The 25,067-nt window shown below is 53.5% G+C and overlaps 1 protein-coding gene across 2 annotated transcripts; it reads left to right on the top strand.

The window, feature by feature from the left end:
• Nucleotides 1–522: 522 nt before the first annotated feature.
• Nucleotides 523–25,049, top strand: TMPRSS9 (transmembrane serine protease 9). Of its 2 annotated transcripts, XM_069497904.1 has the most exons (18): nt 523–664; nt 4,601–4,728; nt 6,079–6,146; nt 6,299–6,474; nt 7,268–7,309; nt 8,408–8,521; nt 11,273–11,444; nt 12,574–12,848; nt 14,342–14,478; nt 14,904–15,222; nt 15,949–16,120; nt 16,596–16,867; nt 17,521–17,657; nt 19,543–19,930; nt 22,733–22,904; nt 23,945–24,210; nt 24,288–24,424; nt 24,888–25,049. In XM_069497904.1, the coding sequence occupies exons 1-18, from the start codon at nt 523–525 to the stop codon at nt 25,047–25,049; spliced, it is 3,279 nt and encodes a 1,092-aa protein (XP_069354005.1). The 2 variants fall into 2 exon arrangements, with proteins under 2 accessions (XP_069354005.1, XP_069354013.1); XM_069497912.1 differs by lacking the exon at nt 6,079–6,146 and having other exon boundaries at nt 4,601–4,727; nt 6,332–6,474.
• The last annotated feature ends 18 nt before the right edge of the window (nt 25,050–25,067 follow it).

Genomic DNA, 25,067 nt, shown 5'->3' with positions numbered 1-25,067 from the left:
CTTGGGTTAGGGTTAGGTTAGAAGGGGCTCTGCAGATCGGATTGAGTTAAGGCCCTTGAGACAAGAGGTCACCCTGGATGAGCCGGGGGCCCATTGACGGCACAGGGTCCTCCCACAAGGGGGCAGGAGGGTCGGAGGCAGAGAGACTGGGAGACGCTGCGCTGCTGGCTCTGGAGGGGGAGGAAGGGCCCAGAGCCGAGGGACACGGGCGGCCGCTAGACGCTGGGAAAGGCTGGAGACGGGTTCTCCCCTGGAGCCCCCAGGAGGGACCAGCCCCGCCACGCCTTGATTTCAGGACTTCTTATTTCCAGAACTATAAGAAGATAAATCTGTCTCCCTTTAAGCCACTAACTTTGTGGTCACTTGTTACAGCAGCCGTAGGAAGCTCAGTCTTTCTAGTAGCCCTAGAAAGGGCACTGCTGTGACCCTTGCTCAGGGGAAGACAGACGCCGGCAAGCTCTGACCCTGTGTTTCTGCCCTGTGTTGCTGGCATCTAGGTCGCTGTCCGGCTGTCCCCGAGCCATGGAGCCCACTGTGCCTGACTTGCAGCTCGTGCCCCGGGCAACCAAGGAAGTCCCCGCCCCGGACGCCGCGGGCTGCCGAGTGGCTGTCACCGGACTGGTGGCCACCATCATGGTCGTCCTCGCCCTGGGAGTCCTTTTGGGTAAGTGGCTGTGCGGTTGGCTGGGTTCGTAAAACCAGGCGACCTGCACAAAGGCACCCGGAAGTGGGTCCGTGATGTCTCTGTGACCATCTCAGGATCAAAGGGCGGAGCGTCCAAGCGCAGCAGTGAGGGCTGATGCTACGTCAGGTGCCTGGGACACAGGAGTCACCCCCTCGGCAGGGACGGGACAGGTGGGCGGGTTACTGCATATTTCCGTTTTCCCAATGGAAGGAAGTTTTCACAGCCGAGGTGAGATGGAGGGAAATAGAGACAGAGACATGAACTCGCTTTAAATCTCAAGAAATTGGAAAAGTACTAAAAAGCATTTAAAAAGGAGTAGTCGCTTGTATTCCCATCACCCAAAATTCACAATTGCTCAAATGTCCTGTTTGTTTGTGGTTTTTTCATACCGCATAGTATTCATGTTATTACGCATTACAACCCACAGAGTTTTGACAGCTCTGTGCAATGTAAGGGCTGCAGTTTTCTTTTTATAAATAAATAGAGGAAGCGCCTTTCATATTTGAATAGAATGATCTACAAGATGCTTATGTTTAAAAAAGGGAAGGGCGCGGAATAGTGCCGATGTCTGCTTATGTGCATAAATATTTTCTGGAAGTTTCAGAGTCTCATCAGTTGGTTGCCGCTGGGACCAGTGCTGGGGCATAGAGCAAGAGGTGCAGGAGGGAGACTTTCCACTGTATACCCTTTACTTTAGCAGTGTTTGATTGTTTGGAACCATGTATGCAAATTACATCCATTCAAAAATTTGTATTTTTTAAAAGTATAGGCCGGGCACAGTGGCTCACGCCTGTAATCCTAGCACTCTGGGAGGCCGAGGCAGGAGGATCACTCGAGATCAGGAGTTCGAGACCAGCCTGAGCAAGAATGAGACCCCCGTCTCTACTAAAAATAGAAAGAAATTAACCAGACAACTAAAAATATGTAGAAAAAAATTAGCCGGACATGGTGGTGCATGTCTGTAGTCCCAGCTACTCGGGAGGCTGAGGCAGAAGGATCGCTTGAGCCCAGGAGTTTGAGGTTGCTGTGAGCTAGGCTGATGCCCCGGCATACTAGCCCAGGCAACAGAGCGAGACTGTGTCTCAAAAAAATAAAATAAAATAAATAAAATTTTAAAAAAGTATATAACCAGTCATCACAGAGGAACATAACCTACATTCCATTCTTTTCTCTGAAGTGATCCTCCTGCCTCAGCCTCCCTAGTAGCTGGGACTACAGTGCCAACAAGCCCAGCTAATTTTTCTATTTTTTGTAGAAATGGGGTCTTGCTGTGTTGCCCAGGCTGGTCTCAAACTCCTGGCCCCAAGCAGTCCTCCTGCCTGCCTCAGCCTCCCAAATGCTGGGATGACAGGCATGAGCCACCGCTCATGCCGTGGGTGGTTTTAAGACATACGTTTACATACACGTATATGTTTCCATGAAATGTATTTAGTACTGTTTTGCGTGGACTCATTGCATGAATGGGAGCGTGTACCTACTTTTCAGAAACTTGCCTTTTTTCATTCCACTATTTGTCTCAGCGTCCTCTGAATGTTAATATATAGAACATAGGAATTCCTCTTGAGAGACACAGAACGATTTCCAATTTTAGCCGTCACAATTAGTACGGCAGTGAGGATTCTGTAGAATATTCCTCTGGTGTTGGTCTGCAGCAGTGCGGCCCGTGGCCCCTGTAGCTATTTAAATCATTAGTAAAACAAAATCACATCAAAATTCAATTGCTCAGCCCCACCGGCCACATTCCAGCTACCCAGCGCCACAAGCGTGGCTATGTTGGACAGCACTGATCTAGAACATTCTATAGCTGCAGAGTGTTCTGTCGGACAGTGGAGATCTGGGACAAGCTCACTCTGCAATTATAGGCTTCCTGCAGTCCTGTTTGGGGATGTTAAAATCACCTTTCTTCCATGACATGATGGTAGTAACTGATAATTTAAGGGGAAATGCTCTTGTGTGGCAAAACAGTAAGTTGGTGATCCTATGTGGGTCCTCCTAATTTTTAAAAAATTTTTTGTGGAACTTCTGGAACATCCCACAGCCTGACATGTTTGACTGAGGCCCCCTAGTGGCCCTGGGTGTCAAGTACAATTTGGGCTTCTTGTGCATGTGTGCATGCACGCGTGTGTGCATGGGCGTGCACATGTATGCAGTGTGCATGTGTGTGCATGCATGTGTGCAGAGTGTGTGCGTGCACATGCATATGTGCAGTGTGCAGTGCATGTGTGCATGTGTGTGCACATGTGTACATATGTGTGTGCATGCACGCACATGTGTGTGGTGTGTTCGTGTGTACATGTGTGTGTTCGTGCATGCATGTGTGCAGTGTGTGCATATGCGCACGTGCAGTGTGCGTGCATGTGTGTACATGTGTGTAGCATGTGCATGCATGTACACGTGTGGATGTGCATGTATGTGTGCAGTGCGTGCGTGTGTGCATGTGTGTGTGTGTGTGTGTGTGTGTGTGCAGATGCTTACTTGCACTACTGAGAGGCAGGAATGGAGCAGAGTTTCACACCTGCATTCTAGAAACACAGATACATGTTGGGAACAACAGATAAGTATAACCTCCAGCAGGAAGCCCTGAAACCACGGGAAGTCTTTAAGAAGCTCTTAAAATTAAAAAAAATTTAATGAAAATGAAAATTCAGCCCCTTCCCAGATAGCTCAAAACTTCAGTCGGAGGTGTTGGGAGAGTGACAGGTGCACGGGACCTCTCTGGAATAGTTCCACAGCTTCCTGGGAGTCTACAGTTATTTCAAAGTAAACCATAAGGAATGAGTTGGGACACAGTCGGGGCAGTTCAGTCCCCACTCCAGGGTGCTTGTTTTTCTTTATTTTTATATAGTTTCTTCAACAGGAAAACATACCGTTTTTAGAGTTGGTTTGGAATATTTATTCTATCTGTTGAATAAACGAGTATCTAAATATCCATCTAGAATATCTACCCATTTAGGATAAATGGAATTAGGACCCAGCTTTCATGGTTTATGATGTTGCTATTTTCATTTTTTTTTTTTTTTTTTTGAGACAGAGTCTCACTCTGTTGCCCAGGCTAGAGTGAGTGCCGTGGCGTCAGCCTAGCTCACAGCAACCTCAGACTCCTGAGCTCAAGCGATCCTCCTGTCTCAGCCTCCCGAGTAGCTGGGACTACAGGCATGCGCCACCATGCCCGGCTAATTTTTCTATTTATATTTTTAGTTGTCCGTATAATTTCTTTCTATTTTTAGTAGAGACGGGGGTCTCACTCTTGCTCAGGCTGGTCTCGAACTCCTGAGCTCAAACGATCCAGCGCGCACTTTCGATAGCTGCACGCATGTTTCACCGTTTGTGCAGCTGCTGTCGTAGCCTTTATTTAGAAATGTTGTATGACTATCATTCTTTGCTGTGGTGTACTTTGGGCACAATGTCCCCAATGGTTAGAAACCCGTGTGTTTTTGGAGGCTGGCCCTAGGGGCTGGGCCCAAGGGTCCTGATGTCCCCTTGCTGTGCTCATGGCCCTGAGGTATTAGGGGTCCCCCTTCCTGGGCCAAGAGTCTCCTGAGCTCATTCCAGCCACTATGTTCTAAAGTCGGCCCTGAGCTGGACACTTCAGGGGAGATGAGCGTGAACGGGACAATTCCTGTTGCCCAGGAAAACCTGGGGGCGTCTGAGGCAGCCGTACCTGAGGCCTTTGGGTGGGTGGCCGTAGAATTTATCACCAAACCAGGATGCTTTGGGGAGTTGAAAGGGTGCACCGTGGATAGCTGTTCAGGACAACCAGGGGGCGCCAGCCACCCTCTGTGTGTCAGGAGTGACCTGCCCAGGTTGTGCGGGTGCAGAGAGGGCAGAAGCCTGCGGTGGCCCGTGGTGGCCAGCTCAGTGGACCTCAGAGCCCCCAAGGGTGGGCTCTCTCACGGGGCCTGGTCTTGTCCCCAGCCTTCCTCTCCACGCAGGGCGTCCATGTGGACCACACGGCCGAGCTGCGGGGCATCCGCTGGGCCAACAGCTTGCAGCAGGAGGCCTCGGACTATCACCGCGCGCTCACGCCCGCCCTGGAAGTGCTGGTGAGGGCGGCCTGCATCCAGGGGCCCGGGAGGCAAAGCGGGTGGCCGGGTCCCTGGCAGGCACAGGATGAGGCCGGGTGGCGGGGCTGGTGCACGTGGGGTAGAGCTGTACCCGGAGGCGACTGACTCCTGCAGGACTTGGAAGCCACGTGTAGAGGTTTTACATTTTATTCCGGTGGAGAAATCAAAGCCGTCACACACAGCCGGTGGGAGTGTAAAATGGTGCAGCTGCCATGGAAAACGGGCTGGCGGGTCCTCGGAAGGCGAAACATAGTTATCACGCGACACACATTCCCCTCCTAGGGATCTGTCCAAGAGAAATGAACACACGTGTCCACATAGTCACTTCTACACGAATGTCCCCAGTAGCATGGGTCACAATAGCCCAAAGGTGGAAACCCAAATATTCATCCATGAAAAATGGATAAATGCAATGTAGTCCGTCCACACGTGGAACATCACTCAGCCACGAAAAGGGACGAGGCTCTGACACAGGGTACAGCGTGGATGGACCTTGAGGACATTGTGCTCTTCCTGGCTGAGTGACATTCCACATGTGGATGGACCACGTCGTGCCTGTCCTTTCTTTTCTTGATGGACACTTGGGCTGTTTCTGCCTTTGCCATTGTGAATCCGGCGGTGTGAACATGGGTATACAAGTGTCTCTTCGATCCTGCTGTCATTTCTTTTGGGTCTGTCCCCAGAAGTGGAATCTATCCATTGCTATGGCTGATTTATACAGTCGTATGGACACACCCTATTTTGTGCAACCATCCATCTGTTGACAGAGCAATATTTTCTTTTCTTTCTTTCCTTTTTTTTTTTTGTGACAGAGTCTCGCTCTGTTGCCCGGGCTAGAGTGCCGTGGCGTCAGCCTAGCTCACAGCAACCTCAAACTCCTGGGCTCAAGCGATCCTCCTGCCTCAGCCTCCCAAGTAGCTGGGACTACTGGCATGCGCCACCATGCCTGGCTAATTTTTTCTATATATTTTTAGTTGTCCAACTAATTCCTTTCTATTTTTAATAGAGATGGGGGTATTGCTCTTGCTCAGGCTGGTCTTGAACTCCTGAGCTCAAACGATCCACTCGCCTTGGCCTCCCAGAGTGCTAGGATTACAGGCGTGAGCCACCTTGTCGGGCTGAGGGAGCAATATTTTTATGTCAATAATTTCAAAATGCCCATTTCTGTCATTTACACGGCTCTGTGAACTCTGCATTTATTGAGTGTAGAAGGAGATGCTTTCCCGTGGCATTGACCCCCTCTCCAGGTCCCTCGGATGCACAACAGGCCTCTGTGGTGGCGGGTGCCTTTGCTGCACAGCTCAACATTTGCTGGTGTTTCTGTTGCAGTTTGTAAGTAGCTTTCAGAAGACGGAGTTAGAAGCGAGTTGCCTGGGCTGCACAGTGCTGAGTTACAGGTGAGTTGGAGCCTCCAACTGGGTGAAGGAACCTTAGTTCTGGGAGATTCTAGGGGATTCCAGAAGATTCTGGAAGATCCCAGAAAATTCCAGACATATTTCCAATAGGGAGGAGCCCTTCCCTCTCCAAGGGCCTCTTTTCCTACCTGTAGGAATGGGAACTCCAGTGTCCTGGTGCATTTTCGGCTACACTTTCTGCTGCGAGCCCTGCAGCCACTAAGCCTGGCCCTGGAGGAGGAGCTACTGCAGCAGGGGATCCGGGCAAGGCTGCGGGAACGCGACATCCCCCTGGCAGCCTACGGCACCATCGTGTCGGCCGAGCTCGTGGGTGAGCAGTCCATCCAGACCAAAACACCGTCAGGAGGAAACTGGTGGCGGCTGCCTCAGGAGGGGAGCTCCAGCAAGTTGCTTTCCATTTTAGATTCTCAGTCATCACCCCTTCCCGTGAAAAGAAAACACCCACGTTGCTTCCCCCTCCATGGCGTAGACCAGGGGTCAGCCACCTCTTTCCTTACAGGACCAGAGTGTAATTATTTTCATCTTTGTGGGCCTTTGGTTTCTGTGACAGCCACCCAACACTGCAAAAGTAGCCCCAACACAGCCATCAGCAATACATAAAAGAATGGGCGTGGCTGTGTGCTGATAAAACTTTATTGATAATAACAAGAGGGCCAGATTTGGCTCACAGCTGTAGTTGGCCAACCCCTGCTGTAGAAATAAGAGCCAACGCTGTGCTCTAAAGTTGTACGGTGCACAGGTTGTGATGGGAGAGCCGGACGCCAGTGCAGACCGATGTTAGGTTAAAGATTCATCACCTTGGCCTCTCTGTGCAGGACAGTTGTGAGTCCCTCCCCGCCATGCCCGACATGCTGGTTGGGGTCTTGGCGGCCTCTGCGCCAGCGCTAACAGAACTTCCCCTGGTGGTGGAAATGTTCCCCGTCTGCGCTTCCTATGTGGGAGCCACCAGTCCCCTGTAGCTGCTGATTTAAGTCGGAATTTGAGTGGCTTCTGTGGTGGACGGTGTAGCTTTCTGCTTTACCCCGGCTGCTGTATGCAGTTAGGTGTTTTCAAGGAATTGCGCCCTCACGGAATGAGCTTATGTGTACTCTGTTTTGCTGCAGGAAGCCAGGAGGGGCCGTTAGCAGAAAGAGACTTAAAGTCAGGTATGTTTTTCTCTCTGTCATTTTCTCTGGTTGTAATTACCTGCAGAGGTTTCCTAAGACTTCTTTCAACTAAGCAACAGAAACCCTCAGAACGTTGTAAACACTGGTTTTGCAGCTTCCTATGCAGGAGGTAGATTCACAGTCCTGTGTGAGCCAAGAATTTAAAGAGGAGATACTTTGAATTGTTCGTGGCTGTGCATGGTCATGAGAAAACATTAACTTTTTTAAAAGAGGTGGAAGCCCGTTGTTAAAGAAAATGTCAAAAAGCAAATCAATAATGTTTGGTTTGTTTACCAAAAAAAAAAAAAAATCAGTTTAGAAAAATCCTCAATTACAAAATCCTGAAAGTTGAATTGTCACATCAAAACATGCTCATCTGGCCGAGCGCGGTGGCTCACGCCTGTAATCCCAGCACTCTGGGAGGCCGAGGCGGGTGGATTGTTTGAGCTCAGGAGTTCGAGACCAGCCTGAGCAAGAGTGAGACCTCGCCTCTACTAAAAATAGAAAGAAATTATATGGACAGCTAAAAATACATATACATAGAAAAATTAGCTGGGCATGGTGGCGCATGCCTGTAGTCCCAGCTACTCGGGAGGCTGAGACAGGAGGATCCCTTGAGCTCAGGAGTTTGACGTTGCTGTGAGCTAGGCTGACGCCATGGCACTCACTCTAATCCGGACAACAAAGTGAGACTCTGTCTCAAAAAAAAAAAAAATGCTCATCTCACATCTTTGGTTAAAATTGTATCTTTTTGGTTAAGATGATATATTTTATGTTATGTCTGCCTTACCACAATTTTAAAATTTTAATTTAAACTTTTTCTTCCTTTGTAAAAAATGTGGTTACTGAAAAGTCTGGAAGTACACACGAGGCTCATGTGTGTTTCTGTCGCGCAGCCCTGACCTTGGTGCTGACCGACGTTCTTGTGTTGTTACTCTCTGTACTGATGGCAAGAAAAAACACTCTGAGATATTCAGAGATGAGTAAACAGATAAGAGATATTTTCCATACTCTGGGGGTTCCAAGTGGAGGGCGGGGTCTCGCTGTGGTCAGGAGAGGCAGAGCGAGGTCAGGAGCTGGGCTCTTCTCTGTCCTCAGGCCATTGTCCAGGGAGCGCCTTTTCCTGCCAGAACAGCCAGTGTGTGACCAAAGTGAACCCGGAGTGCGACGACAGAGTAGACTGCTCCGATGGATCAGATGAGGCGCACTGTGGTCAGTCTGCCTGTCTGGCCTGGTCTCGGCCATGTCCTCTTCACAGGGTCAGCTGTGGGCTCTGCCCCCTGTGCACATGGGCACATGGGCCTGGCATTTACTAGAGCTGGGCAGAGGTGCCCAGGGTACAGGGAAAACGTGAGCAAAAGACACAGAAAAGGAAAAGCCCGAGTGTGTGAAGTGGAGAGTCCTTGGGTGAGTAGGGAGAAGACAGATTCTGGCCAAACTGTGGGAAGACTTGAATACCAGGGACTGGAGCTCTGTTCTATGAATAATGGGGGGTTGCCAAAGGGATTTGAGCAACAGATGTAGACAATTAAAATGTTGTAAGAGTAGCCAACGTGTTTCTAGCAATGCTAGCCCATGTAATAAGCTAAGAACGGTAGTTTAAGTATTGGAAAGGAAGAGTGAAAACTACCATAATTTGCAGTTGAAATAATTATCTATCTAAAACATCAATAAATGGACTAAAAAGCTATTAAAAATAAGATAGTCCAATAATCGGGGGAGTATAAGATAAATATCTATACATAAGTAAACTATCATTCTATACGGTAATAACAGGTTAGAAGATACAATGGAAAAAGTTCCCTTCATGATCAGTAGCAACAAAAAAATAAAATATTGAGGTCTAAACTTATTAACATGTGTCATTCCTATAATAGTAATTATCTATAATTATACAACTTTACCAAAGAACATAAAAGTAGATTAAATAAGCAGATAGATGTGGTGTCCTATACAAACACATACATACAGTAGCCCCCTTACCCGTGGGTTCACTTTCCTCAGTTTTTAAATAAGACAGGATCTCACTATATCGCCCAGGCTGATCCTGAACTCTTGGGCACAAGAGATCCTCCCTCCTCAGCCTCCTGAGCAGCTGTGACTACAGGCATGTGCCACCACACCCAGCTGTAATTGTTCTCTTTTGCTATAATTTATTGCTGTTAATCTCTTACTGTGCCTAATTTATAAATTAAACTTTATCATAGCTGTGCAGTGCAGGAGAAAACATAGTATATATAGGGTTTGGTACTATCTGCAGTCTCAGGCATTCACTGGGGGTCTTGGAATGTGTCCCTCAAGGATAAGGGGACATCTGTATAAATAATTTTGAGACTTGCAAATTGGTGAAAAGAACATTTATAGAATCTAGTACCTGGATGTGGAGAATGACAATGACAAGAAAGCATAAAGGTGTCCTCAACCTGTATGAGGCCGATTAAAATTGGTTGGGAGTCCCAAAGGGCACCCTTGGGTTCGACGATTCACTGAAGGGACTCAGAAAAGCTGTTGTACTCACAGTTATAGCTTCTTACCGGGAAAGGGATGTCTTGAATACCAGGAACAGTGAAATCCCAGCAGAAGGACAAGATGGAAGTGAGCAAAGGAAACAGGCACATTGGGCGGAGTCCAGGAGAAACCAGGCGGGAACTTCCACGTGTTCTCTCCCAGGGGGGCTGTGCTTAGTCCTCCCAGCAACACTATGTGACTACACACACAAACACACACACACACACACACACGAACAGCTGCCAGCCAGAGAGCTCACCCGGCCTAGGTGTCCAGGGCTTTTACCGGGGGCTGGCCGTAGAGGCACCTGGTGCCTACAGAGCTACCTCCAGGGGTATTTGTTTTCTTGGGCTGCTGTGACAAAGTACGAAGATCAGCGACTTAAACAAGAGAAATTGATTGACTCCCAGTTCTGGAGGCCAGAAGGCCGAAGTCAAAGTGTCGGCAGGATCGGGTCCTCCTGAGGCCACGAGGGAGAACCTGTCCCAGGCCTCTTCCCAGCTTCTGGTGGTGTTTGGCAATCTTCAGCATTCCTTAGCCTTCTCCTTGTGTGCGTGTGTGTGTCCAGATATTCTCTGTCTCTGAGGACAGCAGTCACTGGGTCAGGGCCCACGCTACTCCAGTACGACCTCATCTTGACTAATTACATCTGCAATGACCCTATTTCCAAATAAACTCACATTCACAGGTGCTGGGGGTTAGGATTTGAGGGGGAGGGATACAGTTCAACCCGCAACACTTAGTCTGCAGCCTCTCTGGGTGCCAACACGGCCCAAGGCCCCCACCACTAATCTCATCGTCAGTATAAACTCTCTGGAGTGGTCCGAGCCCCCAGGTAAAGAAAAACACTGTTTTCAGGCCAGATTTCAAGGGCTTAGAGATTACCTGCCAGGAGTTGGTCAAGGACCAGACCTTTCTTTGAGATGTGCAGGGTTTGGACAACCCAGGCCTGCTGAGTTAACCTGTACTGCATGGCAATGTTAGCAGAAGTTGAGATGTCAGGAGTATTCGGTGTGAGGAGGAAGAGGAAGAAATTGTCCATCAGGCAGGTAGAAATGCGAGAAAGCAAGGACTCAACTCTGGTTTATGAGTCAGCACAGCCCGCATTCAAGGCAGATGTGTTTGTGAAGTTCCCACCCTGTGCCTAGCATGTTGTTGTCAACAGTACGATAGCGTGCGATTGGCAGAGGGAAGGCCGCGTGGCTTTCACGCTGGGGCAGAGAAAAGGTTCCTGGATGGAGACCTTGCTCAGCCACTAGCTGGTGCATGTGACCTTGGGCATTTGACCCACGAGCTTGGGACAGGGAGACTCCATAGCAGTCAGAAAAGCCAAGTGTGGTGGGGGGACATCTGAGCATCTCTTTGAACTTGGGGACTCTGAGACAGATGTTCTGGGGAGCTCAGGCTGAGGTCCTGCCTTCTTGGGGTCCTGGATGGTGACTTTCTACCTTGCAGACTGTGGCTTGCAGCCCGCCTGGAGGACAGCCGGCAGGATCGTGGGTGGCATGGAAGCGTCCCCGGGGGAGTTCCCTTGGCAAGTCAGCCTTCGAGAAAACAAGGAGCACTTCTGTGGGGCCACCATCATCAGTGCCAGATGGCTGGTGTCTGCCGCCCACTGCTTCAATGAGTGAGCCCCTGTCCCCATCCTCGTACCCCCACATCCCTGTGGGGTCAGGGCCAAACCCAATACCTCTGTCTTTCCCGCACTTTCTCTCGCACTCTGGGGGCCTCACTGTTCCTGGGTTTCCTTAGGATGGGAACTCCTTCTCTCTTCCTTGCTTTCTGTTTTCTGCTTTTTTGTTGAATCTGAATGCATTCTTTTTTAAAAATTTTTTTAAATTGTGGTAAAATATACATGACTTAATTTACCATTTAACCATTATAGTTCAGTGGCAATAAGTACATTCACATTATTGTGCAACCATCACCAATCCCCACCTCCAGAACTTTCTCAACTTCCCAAACTGAAGCTCCGTCCCCATGAAATGGTCACTCCCCGCCCCCTCCCCAGCCCCTGGCACCCACCATCCTACTTCCTGTCTCTGTGGATCTGACTGTTCTGGACACTACATATAAACGGAGTCTCACACTGTGTGTCCTTCTGTGTCTGGCGTCTCTCGCTGAGCACGATGTCTTCAAGGTCCATCCACGCTGTGGCCTGTGTCAGAGCCTCGTCCCTTTTTGTGGCTGCGTGATACTCCACTGTGTGGATGGACCACGTCGTATGTGTGTCCATTCTTCCTTCGATGGGCACCTGGGCTGCCTCCGCCTTTTGGCTGTTGCTCATCGTGCTGCCGTGCACAGGGACGTGCAGGTGTCTGCACAAATATCCCCAGCTTCCTCTGGGCAGATCTCCAGAAGTGGCAGTGCTGGGTCCCGGGGTAATTCTATCTTTACTTTTTCGAGGAGACACCAGACTGTCTTCCATAACGGCTGCACCATTCTACATCCTTCCCACCAGTGCACGGGGGCTCCAATTTCTCCACGTCCTTGTCAACACTTGCTTTCTGTTCTGAGCGCAGCCATCCTGATGGGTGCGAAGCGGTGGTTTTGATCTGCCATTTCTCTGACGACTAATGATGTTTGCTCGATATTCTATTCATCGTGGGTATTTTTTGCATTTGCTTCGGATTTTCAAAATATTGCAATATGATTCTTCTTGACGACTGAGATTTTTGGCACCCCCCCCCCTAAAGTATTTTGCCCGGGGTGAGCATCCCGCCCGGTGGCCTCTGAGCTGGGGTTTGCCCCCGCAGGTTCCAAGACCCGACGGAGTGGGTGGCCTACGTGGGCACGACCTACCTCAGCGGCTCGGAGGCCAGCACCGTGCGCGCCCGGGTGGCCCGGATCGTCAGGCACCCCCTCTACAACCCGGACACGGCCGACTTCGACGTGGCGGTGCTGGAGCTGAGTGGCCCTCTGCCCTTCGGCAGGGACATCCAGCCCGCGTGCCTCCCGGCCGCCATGCACGTCTTCCCGCCCGGCAAGAAGTGTCTCATCTCGGGCTGGGGCTACCTCAAGGAGGACTTCCGTAAGCATCTTTCCCGGCCAGGACACCGAGATGAGCGTCCCCTACCCCAGGCAGGGAGGCAGCAAGGCACAGTCGATCTCATTAGTCGTGGATTCTGTGTTCTCGCATTTGACCACTTGCTAAAATTCATTTGTAACTCCGACGTCCAGGTGCGTGGGATTTTTGTGATAGTTCACCAAGGTGCACAGGACGGTGGAAAATTTGCGTCGCCCGATGTGCACATTCTGCCAACAGTGTCCTTTTTCAGATCTATGGAGAGCCACGAGTTTTTTCGAATCTTTGTTCTCTTTTTAACTGGTGTTTTTCTGTTTAGAATGTCCCCCAAGCGTACCGCTGTAGCACTGTCTCGTGGTCCTCGGTGCAAGGAGGCCGTGAGAAAATCCGTGTGGCAGAGAAGCTTCACTCAGGCAGGACGGATAGCGCCTCATGCTAATGAATCAACAATACATATATTCAGTAAAGCGTCTTTTTAAATGTTTTAGAGACAGGGACTCGCTCTGTCACCCAGGCTGGAGAGCAGTGGCGTCACCAAAGCTCACTGCAACTTTGTTGTTTTTTTTTTTTTTTGAGACAGAGTCTCACCCTGTTGCCCAGGCTAGAGTGCCGTGGTGTCAGCCTAGCTCACAGCAACCTCAGACTCCTGGGCTCAAGCGATCCTCCTGCCTCAGCCTCCCGAGTAGCTGGGACTACAGGCATGCGCCACCATGCCCAGCTAGTTTTTTCTATTTTTAGTTGTCCGGCTAATTTTTTCTATTTTTAGTAGAGACGGGGTCTCGCTCTTGCTCAGGCTGGTCTCAAACTCCTGACCTTGAGTGATCCTCCTGCCTTGGCCTCCCGGAGTGCTAGGATTACAGGTGTGAGCCACCGCACCTGGCCAGCGGCTGCAGTTTTAAACAGGGAGGTCAGGGCAGTCTCCCCAAGAGAGGAGATGGAGGAGGAAGTGGAGCAGATTCTGTGGGGACAAGCAGGCCGGGCAGGAGGAACAGCAGGTTGCAAAGGCCCCGGGGTGGCAGGAATAGCAAGGAGGCCTGCAAGATCTGACTCCACATGCAGCAGGGGTGGCACTGGCTGCCAGGTTGGGAAGGGGTCTTGCGGGGCAGCACCAGAGGAACTGCAGAAGCAGGTAAGAACAGCCTGTGATGACCCAGGCTGGGACCAACGGCCACCTGGCCTGGCAGAGAGACGTGGGTGGGTGTTGGGTGTATTTGGGGGTTGAATTGAGAAGAATGACGCAGAGAGAGCAGAATTGAAATTGTCCTGGAGTTTGGGGCCTAAGACCCTGGGAGGAGGCAGCTGAGACCCCCTGAGATGTTATCGGGGTTATCTGTAGGGTGTTTACCTTTAGCTAGTTTCTGGGCCAGGTGCTGCTGGCAGCCACGCTTGCTGCTGGGCAAACTGAGGCTCAGAGAGGAGCCGTTCCTCAGCCTCCTGGCTCAGGGTGGCTGCTGGGGCCCTGGCACTCTCACCCCACTCTTCTCTTCCTGCCGGAGCAGTGGTCAAGCCCGAGGTGCTGCAGAAAGCCACTGTGGAGCTGCTGGACCAGGCCCTGTGTGCCGGCCTGTACGGCCCCTCACTCACGGACAGGATGGTGTGCGCCGGCTACCTGGACGGGAAGGTGGACTCCTGCCAGGTGAGCCCCAGGGGAATTTTAAAGCAGTTGGGACTGAGTGCCGGGTGGTGCCTTGAGGGTCTTACAAAGCTCTAACCTGACTGCCCTCTCCCTTCTGCCATCCTGACAGTCCCCAGGCGCCACAAAGGCTGCCCACAGTGGGGTGGTTGTGTAAATCCCTCTCTAATCCGGGACAGGGACATCGTCCCCAGCAGCCGGCCTGGTACACATGCCACACCTCTTGTATGAATGATGCCAGTCCATGCCCGGGCCTCAGTTTCTCCCTCTGTAGGGGGAAAGTGTTGGTTGGTCTATGGGAACCCCGTGGTCTCTTGCCCCTGGGGTGTCAGTCGCTGTGAGCAAGCGACAGGCTAGACTCAGGCAGGTTCCCGCAGACGCAGCCGGAGAGCCCCAGCCCACCCGGACGCTGTGCCTCTGTTCCCTAGGGTGACTCAGGAGGCCCCCTGGTCTGCGAGGAGCCCTCGGGCAGGTTCTTTCTGGCTGGCATCGTGAGCTGGGGAATCGGCTGTGCAGAAGCCCGGCGCCCGGGAGTCTATGCCCGTGTCACCAGGCTGCGGGACTGGATCCTGGAAGCGACCACCGTGGCAAACCTGCCTCTGGCCCCCACGGTGGCTCCTGCCCCTGTCACCCCCGATGCTGTCTGGCCCACCAGCCCTGAGAGCCCTGTGGTTGACACCCCCACCAAACCCACGCCGACCCCCAGCACTGTGCCTCAAGACCCCATCACCACCCCTAAGCCACAAGGTATTTTCCAGGCAGACAGGTAGGAGTAACACCCACCCCTGTACAGGGCCAGATTGGTTGGTACTGGCTTTCCAAGGCACTGGGTCGGAAAGAGATTGGTGATTGATTAGTGATGTCTGCCATGAGCACAGACGTAGAGGAAGTTCATGGATTGGTCATCCTCAGATTTATATATTTTTTTATTTTTTTTTGTTTTGAGACTGGGGTCTCTCTCTGTCACCCAGGCTGGAGTGCAGTGGTATCATCACAGCTCACTGCAGCCTCAAACTCCTGAGCTCAAGCGATCCTCCCACCTTGGTCTCCCAAAGCACTGGGATTACAAGCGTGAACCACCATGCCTGGCCTTTTTTTCACATTCTTGATGGTGTCCTTTGAAGCACTTATGGAGTGGCTCACAGAGAGGGAAGAGTTTGGTTACTGGATTTGGGGCAGCCTGGGGTGTGGGTGGAATTGAAATGAAACGTGGTGCAACATCAGGTCTCACTGCAGCATGGACCTGGGTCCCTAGGAACCACAGAGTTAAGACAGAGGTACAATATGGTGTCTAGAAGCCCCTTCTCTGAAGTTCTGCGCCCGGGTTGTACATTGAGGCAGAATCTCTGCCGGCCCCAGCCGGGCTGGAGCCAGGAGACTCATTCCCTCGTCCAGAGATTCCTTCTGGGGCCCAGGTCGTGGGAGTTCTGAGCGGCCAACATGCCCAGACCCTTCTCTCTCGTTCCCTCGCAGAGTGCGGGGCCAGACCTGCGATGGAGAAGCCCACGCGGATCGTGGGCGGGTTCGGAGCCGCATCCGGGGAGGTGCCCTGGCAGGTCAGCCTGAAGGAGGGTTCCCGGCACTTCTGTGGAGCCACGGTGGTGGGGGACCGCTGGCTGCTGTCTGCTGCCCACTGCTTCAACCAGTAAGGCCCGCCCTCCCCAGCAGGGCTGCCCGACGTCCCCTCCCCGTGCTGTGTGGTCAGAAACCTGCTGTCGATGTGTCCCTTGTGCTGGGGTTGCCGTGTGGGCCCCGGCAGGGCAGCCCTTCCCTCGGGGCTCTCTGGGAGGGTGTGTGAATGTCAGATGGCAACCCAGACAGCAGGAGCCCCCAAAGAGAAGCAGGGGGCTCTGAGAGCAGTGCCCAGGCTCCAGGGGGCCTCACCGGGGAGTGGAGGAGGCTCCCTGTTTTGCCTGATAAACGGGTAATATTTCTCTTTAAGTTCACATAGCTGGGGGAATGTTTGTCACAGATGTAGACGATGAAGCCCCATGGGTTCCCTGGCTTGCCCAAGGTCCCCCAGCTTGGGAGCCAGGGTCTGAGCGGTGGCCCTTGGCCCGGGCAGCCCCGCCTGGCCCCCTGGGTGGCGGGTGGCACATCTGAGGACCCCTGTCTCCCAGCACCAAGGTGGAGCAAGTGCGGGCCCACCTGGGCACAGTGTCCCTCCTGGGCCTGGGCGGGAGCCCAGTGAAGATCGGGCTGCGGAGGGTGGTGCTGCACCCACTGTACAACCCTGGCACCCTGGACTTCGACCTGGCTGTCCTGGAGCTGGCCAGCCCCGTGGTCTTCAACAAGTACATCCAGCCCGTCTGCCTGCCCCTGGCCATCCAGAAGTTCCCCGTGGGCCGCAAGTGCATGATCTCCGGGTGGGGCAACACGCAGGAAGGAAACGGTGAGCCCTGGTGAGCCCTGCGAGGGGAGGGGTGGCTTTAGAGCTGGGCCCTAAACCAGCTGGACCACGTAGGGGCCTCTGCGGCAGATCCGTTTGCCTTTGGTCCTGCAAACTGCTCACCCCTCCCTTATACCAGGGGCGCAATGCAGCCCATGGCCTGTTTGTATGAATAAAGTTTTATTAAAACGTGCCATGTTTGTATGAATAAAGTTTTATTGGAACATGCCACACTCATTCACTGACTGGCTGTCCATGGCTGCTTTCCTGCTACAATAGCAGAGTTGAACAGTCGTGATGGAACCTGACTGGCCCAGAACGCTGAAAATATGTACTTTGTGGCCCTTTATAGGAAAAGTTTGCTGACTCATGCTATGCTGTCCAGAGACCTCTCCCCACCCCAAGAGTTGACACTTCCTTTGAAAGCTCAGAATGGCCTTCCCACAGGTCACCCAGTGGGGACAGTGGCTCTGAGTTGGGGAGCTGGGGTTGGCCTCTCACCCCTGTGGCTTTAGACGATTCCTGCAACTCTGTGAGCCTCCGTCTCATTGTCTGTAGGACGGGGCAGGCCTCGCTGTCAGGGCGTTATCAGCTAAATGGAACGTGGTTTGGTGACCACTCTGTAAGTGGCCCTGTGGGCTCTGCTTTCCCGGCAGCTACGAAGCCTGAGCTGCTGCAGAAGGCGTCCGTGGGCATCCTAGACCAGAAGGCGTGCAGTGCGCTCTACAACTTCTCCCTCACGGACCGCATGCTCTGCGCTGGGTTCCTGGAAGGCAAAGTCGACTCCTGCCAGGTCAGCATTCAAAGGGGGATATCCGGCAGTGTTTAGACGAAATGAAAATGCTCCTTCCGCTGGCAAGCCTACATCTGGGTCTAGGTTTCTGCAGTGATCAGAGCATGCAAAGACAGAGGTAAAAGAATTCTCAGTGCAGCAGAGTTTGAGGAGGGAAAACCTGGAATGTCCACTATCCGATGTCCATTGATGGAAGATTGGTTGAAGGAATGCGGTGTCCAGACAGGAGATGAGGCAGCAGTTAAAAAGCGTGTGGTAGATCTATACAAAATACACACATATCAATTTTAAAAGGTGTCCGGTATATATTAACTGAAAAGTTGGCCAGGCGCGGTGGCTCACGCCTGTAATTCCAGCACTTTGGGAGGCTGGGGCAGGAGGATTACTTGAGGTCAGGAGTTCGTAACCAGCCTGGGCAACATAGTGAAAACTGTCTCTAAAAACAAAGAAAAAAGAAAAATGCAACGGGAATCTAACTAACCAGTCCACCTTAAGGAACCAGACTCTGGGTTTTAACTCCTGACTCAAACTCTTACTAGCTGTATTACCCCAGGCAAGTTACTCAACCTCTCTCGTCCTCTGATCCTCATATGTAAAGTGGAGATCCTAGTAATATCTATCTTCTAGGATTACTGTAGGAACAGTGCCTTGCACAGACTCTTTTTGTCCTATGTATTCATTATATTTATGCTTTATATCTAACAATAAAAGTATCTATTATTCTATTTATTCTATACATAAATGGCCAATTCATAATAGTTAGCTTGTTATGTTGAAAACAATGTTGAATGAAGTTGCAACATGTTACATGTAACATATTTATATACATTTTAAAATAACAATATATATTTTCTAAAAATATAAATGTAAACAGTGGAGGAAAAGGCCTAGAAGAAAACACAGCAAATCCCTACACTGTTTACCCCTGGGGAGGTGACAGGGCTGTATCAGTCCATACTGCCATCACACGACATCTCAAAGCTTAGCAGTAAATAAACCACCATTTCATTCTGATCATAGATCTCAGGGGATGGGAATTGAGGCAGGGCACGGGGGTGGGGGGTGGGGGGGTGGGGCTGGCTTGTTCATGCCACACAATGAGGCCTTGGCTGGGAAGATTCAAAGACTGGGGTGACCCAATGGCTGGTGGCCAGCAGGATGGGGAGGCAGCTCTACTGGCCGCCTGGCGCTGGCCCCGGGAGGATCTCAGCTACACACAGCCTCTCCACGGGGTCCGCCTGGATAATTGGGCTTCCTCACAATATGGCGGCTGGTTTCTAAGAACCAGTAGCCCCATAGAAGCAAGGAGGAAACACGTGGCATTTTTAGGACCTAACTTTGGAAGTCAAATCCCTGCCCCCGAACTCTGTTGGTGAAGGCAGTCACAGAGGTCTGCCCAGGTTCAAGGGGAGGGACATAGACCTTCCCCACACTCAGTGAGAGGAGTGTCAAGGCCTCATTTCTTGTATGTGAGACATTGTTGTGGCCATGTTTAGAAAACACGACCTGCTATATGGCCTATGCTTTGTTTGTAACATTCTAGAATTTTAAAGAAAAGCTGTATGTTATGGTGTAATTGTTTGGACACATACAGACCCATGACTGGCAGCTAATAAGCAGTGGTTAATGCCAGGCTGCGGGCCTATCCCTGGCTGTTATTTTTTTCTTTAGAGTTTTCCACACTGTTTTACGTCTCCAAAACAGAAGGAAAAAACGAGGGAGGCTCAGAGAAAAGTGACTCGCTTGAGGTCACACAGCCAGGCCTCCCGAGTCCCTGAGCTGCGTCCTCCTGCTCCCGTCGGGTCTCACTCACTAGCAGGGACTTGGAAGGGCCTGCAGAGAGGGAATCCAAATGATCAACCAGCACTCGCTCCTTCCTTTTTAGGGTGACTCCGGGGGCCCCCTGGCCTGCGAGGAAACCCCCGGCGTGTTCTATTTGGCGGGGATCGTGAGCTGGGGGATCGGCTGCGCGCAGGCCAAGAAACCTGGTGTGTACGTGAGGATCACCAGGCTGAAGGGCTGGATCCTGGAGACCATATCCTCCCGCCCTGTCCCCGTGTCTCTCCCCTTGACTACGAGGACACCGGCCACTACCAGCCACCTCCCCAGCATGACAGCAGGCCTCACAGTCCCTGGCGTCACCACCCTCAGACCCACCCCTGGGGCCACCAGCCAACCTGCCAGTGCGACTGTATCCATCAGGAGCACCACTGCTAGGGGACAGACGCCACTGCCAGATGCCCCTGAGACCACCACGCGCTCCCAGCTACCAGGTACCGTGAAAAATGGGAAATGTAGGGGCGTGTGAGAGTGGCGGGGTCTCTCGTGAGTCCCATAACAAACACAGACCAGGTGGCTTAATCAAAAGACATTTATTCTCTCACGTCCTGGAGGCAGAAGTCTGAGGTCAAGGTGCCTTCAGGGCTGGTTCCTCCTGAGGCCTCTATCCTTGGTCGCAGACGGCCACCTTCTCCCTGCGTCCTCACACGGTCGTCCCTCTGTACGTCTCCGTGTCCTAATCCGGACACCAGTCCTGCCGGATTAGGACTCAAAGCCTCTCATTTTACCTTAATCCCCTCTTTAAAGACCCTGTCTCCAAATACAGTCACATTCTGAGGCTTTGGGGGCTGGTTAGGACTTTGACATACGAATTTGGGGGGACATAGTTGAGCCCTAACAGGCCCCGAGAGTCAGGCACACAAACACACGGGGCAGATGCACCTTGTCTAGTGCAAACGCCCTGTCCCTCGCCCCTGTCTCCTGTTTCGGGGCTCTGGGGTGGGAGGAGGGTCTCCACTCACTGCACCCTCTGTTCATAACGCCTGCGGGGCTGCAGCGGGGGTGGGAGGCTTGGGAAACAGACACTCCCTCCATCATGGCGGGGTGTGGGGAGGAGCAGGGGCTTTAGGGTGGCCAGGAAGGGGACACCTGCAGGCTCTGGCCGCCCGCGGGCGCTGGCTAGAGCCTAGTGGGACTCGGCAGTAACTGGCCTGGAGGGAGATACTGACAGCGAAGGTGGCTTTGCCATCTTTCCACTCTCAGCTATGATGCTGAGTTGATTTTTATTAAACATTAATCAGAACTCTACGGAACTGCTGTATTTGGAGGTCAAAGGTCAAAGCCCAATCGGGCACAGGCACAAAGCCATAGCTGACAATGTCAGGGTGATTGGTCCTTTGTGAGCAGGGAGTTTGAGCCCCAGAGGAACCTCGGGGTTCACCGAACAAAGGGAGAGTGGGGGGATTGCAGGGTTCGGGGACAGAGCAGGCCTCTGTGCAAAGGGGTTAACACGGGGCCTGGTCCCGTCTCCTCGGGAACTACGAGCACAGGAAGCCGCGGGCCCGTGTGCAGAAACCCTCCATGGGAAGCTCTGCAGCGGCAGGGGGACGGAGGCACATTCCCTTCCTGCCTCACGCTGCCACGACTTCCCACTGCAGTTTCTTTTTTTTTTTTTTTTTTTTGTTTTTTTTTTTTGTTGAGACAGAGTCTCACTTTGTTGCCCAGGCTAGAGTGAGTGCCGTGGCGTCAGCCTAGCTCACAGCAACCTCAAACTCCTGGGCTCAAACAATCCTCCTGCCTCAGCCTCCCGAGTAGCTGGGACTACAGGCATGCGCCACCATGCCCGGCTAATTTTTTTATATAGATTTTTAGTTGTCCATATAATGTCTTTCTATTTTTTAGTAGAGACGGGGTCTCGCTCAGGCTGGTCTCGAACTCCTGACCTTGAGCGATCCACCCGCCTCGGCCTCCCAGAGTGCTAGGATTACAGGCGTGAGCCACCGCGCCCGGCCCCACTGCAGTTTCTGATGGCCTGGCTTCTCCACCAGGTGAAAGCAGAGACGGCTCAGAGAAGGTGGTTTTGACGTTTTGCAGCTGTGCCGTGTCGTTGGGAGAAGGGTGTTTCTGGTTAACCTTGCAGCTGCCCTCACCTGGGTCTCTGCTCTCACCTTCCCAGACTGAGCTGAGTTTTACTCTGCAACAGCTCAGCCTGGGAGTTCCTAACTTGGGGCCCCACAGAGGTGGAGAAGCCCCCAAAACGGAGGCAGGTTCTGCGTGGAGGTGGCGAGTGTTTCCGAGGACAGGGGCTGTAGCTCCCGGGGGATTCTCCAAGGTCACCTGGTCCCGGGTGAGGGCCAGATGGTGCCAGGAGGCTGGTGTCTACCCAGGGCTGTGAGGCTCCGGGCACACTGGGGCTGGCAGGGACCTGCCCCCTCCTCTCTTTCTGGGTTGGGACACTGAGCCCCTTCTTTTCCTCACCAGCCTTTGTAGCTGAGGCAGGGAAGCCAGCGTGTGGGGGCAGGGGGTCTCCCCCAAGGAGGAAATCACCCGTGGGAGTTATCAGGAGGAACCAGAGCCCCCTCCATGGGTGGTAAAAGTGGGCTCTGAGCACCTTGGGAAACCGCTCTTCTTTCTACAGTTGTTGTGCCTGGCACCATCCTAGGGGGAGGTGACCCGCCAAGGTGAGGAGGTGTCACAGCCTAGAGGAGGTATCAGGGAAGGATCCAGGCAAGGTGGGGTGGTGGCTCATGCCTATGATCCCAGCACTTTGGGTGGCCGAGGTGGGAGGATCACTTGAACCCAGGAGGTCAAGGCTGCAGTGAGTTACGTTAGTGTCACTGCACTCCAGCCTGGGTGACAGAGCACAACGCTGTCTCTAAAACAAGGATGCAGGCAAAGAGGGCCAGGGTGGGCCATGGGGGGCCCTCCAGAGATCAGCTGGAGCAGGCGCCTGTATGCCAGGGCCCTGCGGTGGAGGGAACCCTGCTCCCGGAGGACTGACGGATGCCAGATGTGGTGGTGTGGGAGGCGATGCAGGCCTGGCCCCCAGCAAGGGAGGAGGGACAGCCCCAAAGCTGAGGTCACAAGAAACAAACAAATGGATTCAAAAATCCCAGAGAAGGCTCATTTATAGAACCAAGCACCAGGCCAATGTCCTTTTCTGCAGTTTTCCAGGGGCAGGTCCCCCCACCCATGCTCCAGGTTCTTATGTGGGGATGCTCTGAGGGGTGACGCCTGGTGGGCTGCGCAGAGGAGCTGCCCTAGGTCTGCCTGCCCACCCACCTGGCTCCCCGCAGACTGTGGCCTGGCGCCAGCGGCAGTGATGACCAGGATTGTGGGCGGCAGCGCCGCAGGCCTCGGGGAATGGCCGTGGCAGGTGAGCTTGTGGCTGTGGCGCCGGGAGCACCGCTGCGGGGCCGTGCTGGTGGCAGAGAGGTGGCTGCTGTCGGCAGCGCACTGCTTCGACGTGTGAGTCCCCCCTAGACACCATTGGCCTATCTCTGTAGTTCACCTGGGACCAAACTGTGGCCTGAAAACTTAATGTACCTCCCCTCCTTTTCGGGAATGTCCTCCCCGACACCAGCTCCTACTGCCTCAAGCCGTCCCCTCATCTGGGCAGCCCTCCCCTGCCCACCCACACTGCCTGGGGCTGGGGAGGGTCCAGCCCTGGGGCCTCCACCTCGGTTGGGGGGTGGCTGCGGCCTCTCTCAACTCCTGGCCAAGGCTGCGGGGGTGGGAGGAGGTTTGGGGCCACTTCCTTCCCCAGCCCTCCCGGCTGGGACTTGGCTCTAGCCCTCTTCCCCAGGGCCTGACAGGGCCAGGGGCCCTGCAGAGCAGACACCCAGCTCAGGGTGCACAACCCATGCCTTTTGGGGCTCAGGGTCAGAGGGTGTGGGCAGGCAGGGGCAGGGCCCTCACGACCATCAGAGTACCCCTTGGAGAGCACTAATGTTAGTGAACATGGATATAGCCCCTGGTGTCCCCTCAGTGTCTGGGGGCTGGACTGGCTGCATTCCTGGTACGGCCTCCCCTCACCCTCCCAGACGGCATTGGTGCATTTCTTGTTTTTTTTCTTTTCTTGAGACAGAGTCTCACTCTGTTGCCCAGGCTAGAGTGCGGTGGCATCAGCCTCGTTCACAGCAACTTTCAACTCCTGAGCTCAAGCGATCCTACTGCCTCAGCCTCCCGAGTAGCTGGGACTATAGGCATGCGCCACCATGCCTGGCTAATTTTTTCTATATATTTTTAGTTGTCCAGTTAGTTTCTTTCTATTTTTAGTAGAGATGGGGTCTTGCTCTTGCTCAGGCTGGTTTGGAACTCCTGAGCTCAAACGATCCGTCCGCCTCGGCCTCCCAGAGTGTTAGGATTACAGGCGTTGAGCCACCGCGCCTGGCCGCCTTAGCGCATCTCTAGATGAGCAGCCAGAGAACCCTGCCCAAGGTGCCAGAGAAGCCCCAAGAGGGCGGGGCCACGTAGATGCAGCCAACGCCTGTCCCCACGCCCTGCAGCTACGGAGACCCCAAGCAGTGGGCGGCCTTCCTGGGCACGCCGTTCCTGAGCGGTGCCGAGGGGCACGTGGAGCGCGTGGCGCGCATCTACAAGCACCCCTTCTACAACCTCTACACGCTCGACTACGACGTGGCGCTGCTCGAGCTGGCGGGGCCCGTGCGCCGCAGCCGCCTGGTGCAGCCCATCTGCCTACCCGAGCCAGCGCCGCGGGCCCCCGACGGCGCGCGCTGCGTCATCACCGGCTGGGGCTCGGTGCGCGAGGGAGGTAGGCGCGCCGGGCCGCGGGGCGGATCCTCAGGTGGGTCCCCAACGTGCGCCCCCACCGGCCCGTCTCGCCCGCAGGCTCGATGGCGCGTCAGCTGCAGAAGGCGGCCGTGCGCCTCCTCAGCGAGCAGACGTGCCGCCGCTTCTACCCGGTGCAGATCAGCAGCCGCATGCTGTGCGCTGGCTACCCGCAGGGCGGCGTGGACAGCTGCTCGGTGAGCGCCCCGGGACGTCTCACCCGGGGAGGACTGGGATTCCGAAGCCCACGGGCAGGCACCCGCCTCTGGTGCACACTACTCAGGCTGGACCAAGCAGGGCACCTTTTTAGTCCTGGAGGAATTTTCACTACACAACCGTCTATTGGGCACACACAAGCCACTCACCCTACCCCTGAGCCTTGCAGACAGGCAGTGGCTGCAGTGTGACCCTGTTCCACTCGGGGACCCCGTGGGAGGTTTCCACAAATGCTCGACAGCAACATGAAGGATCATCCTAGCACTGAACCCACTTCCCAGATAATAAAAGTGAGGCCCACGGGGGAAGTCATTCAGTTGGGGTCAGCCCTGTAGTGGCCAGTGACCTGGGGTGCAAGGCTCAGGCCAGCCCCCCTTGGCCCAAGGGCTGCTATGGGGAAGGCACTGGCCTTCTCTGAGTGCCCTTTCTTCTCTCCCATCTCAGGGTGATGCTGGGGGACCCCTGGCCTGCAGGGAGCCCTCCGGCCGATGGGTGCTAACTGGGGTCACCAGCTGGGGCTATGGCTGTGGCCGGCCCCACTTCCCAGGTGTCTACACCCGAGTGTCGGCTGTGAGAGGCTGGATAGGGCAGAACATCCAGGAGTGACCACCACGTGGCTGCCCA

Source organism: Eulemur rufifrons, chromosome 2, assembly GCF_041146395.1.
Source record: "Eulemur rufifrons isolate Redbay chromosome 2, OSU_ERuf_1, whole genome shotgun sequence".
Lineage (NCBI taxonomy): Eukaryota > Metazoa > Chordata > Mammalia > Primates > Lemuridae > Eulemur > Eulemur rufifrons.
This window is presented reverse-complemented; position numbering and strand designations above follow the sequence as displayed.

Bases quoted from the DNA above. Each gene is read 5' to 3' on its own strand.
- TMPRSS9 (XM_069497904.1), top strand. From the start codon at position 523: ATGGAGCCCACTGTGCCTGACTTGCAGCTCGTGCCCCGGGCAACCAAG. The intron at 4,729-6,078 runs GTGAGGGCGGCC...TTTCTGTTGCAG, and splicing joins CGCCCGCCCTGGAAGTGCTG to TTTGTAAGTAGCTTTCAGAA. The intron at 19,931-22,732 runs GTACCGTGAAAA...GGCTCCCCGCAG, and splicing joins CACGCGCTCCCAGCTACCAG to ACTGTGGCCTGGCGCCAGCG.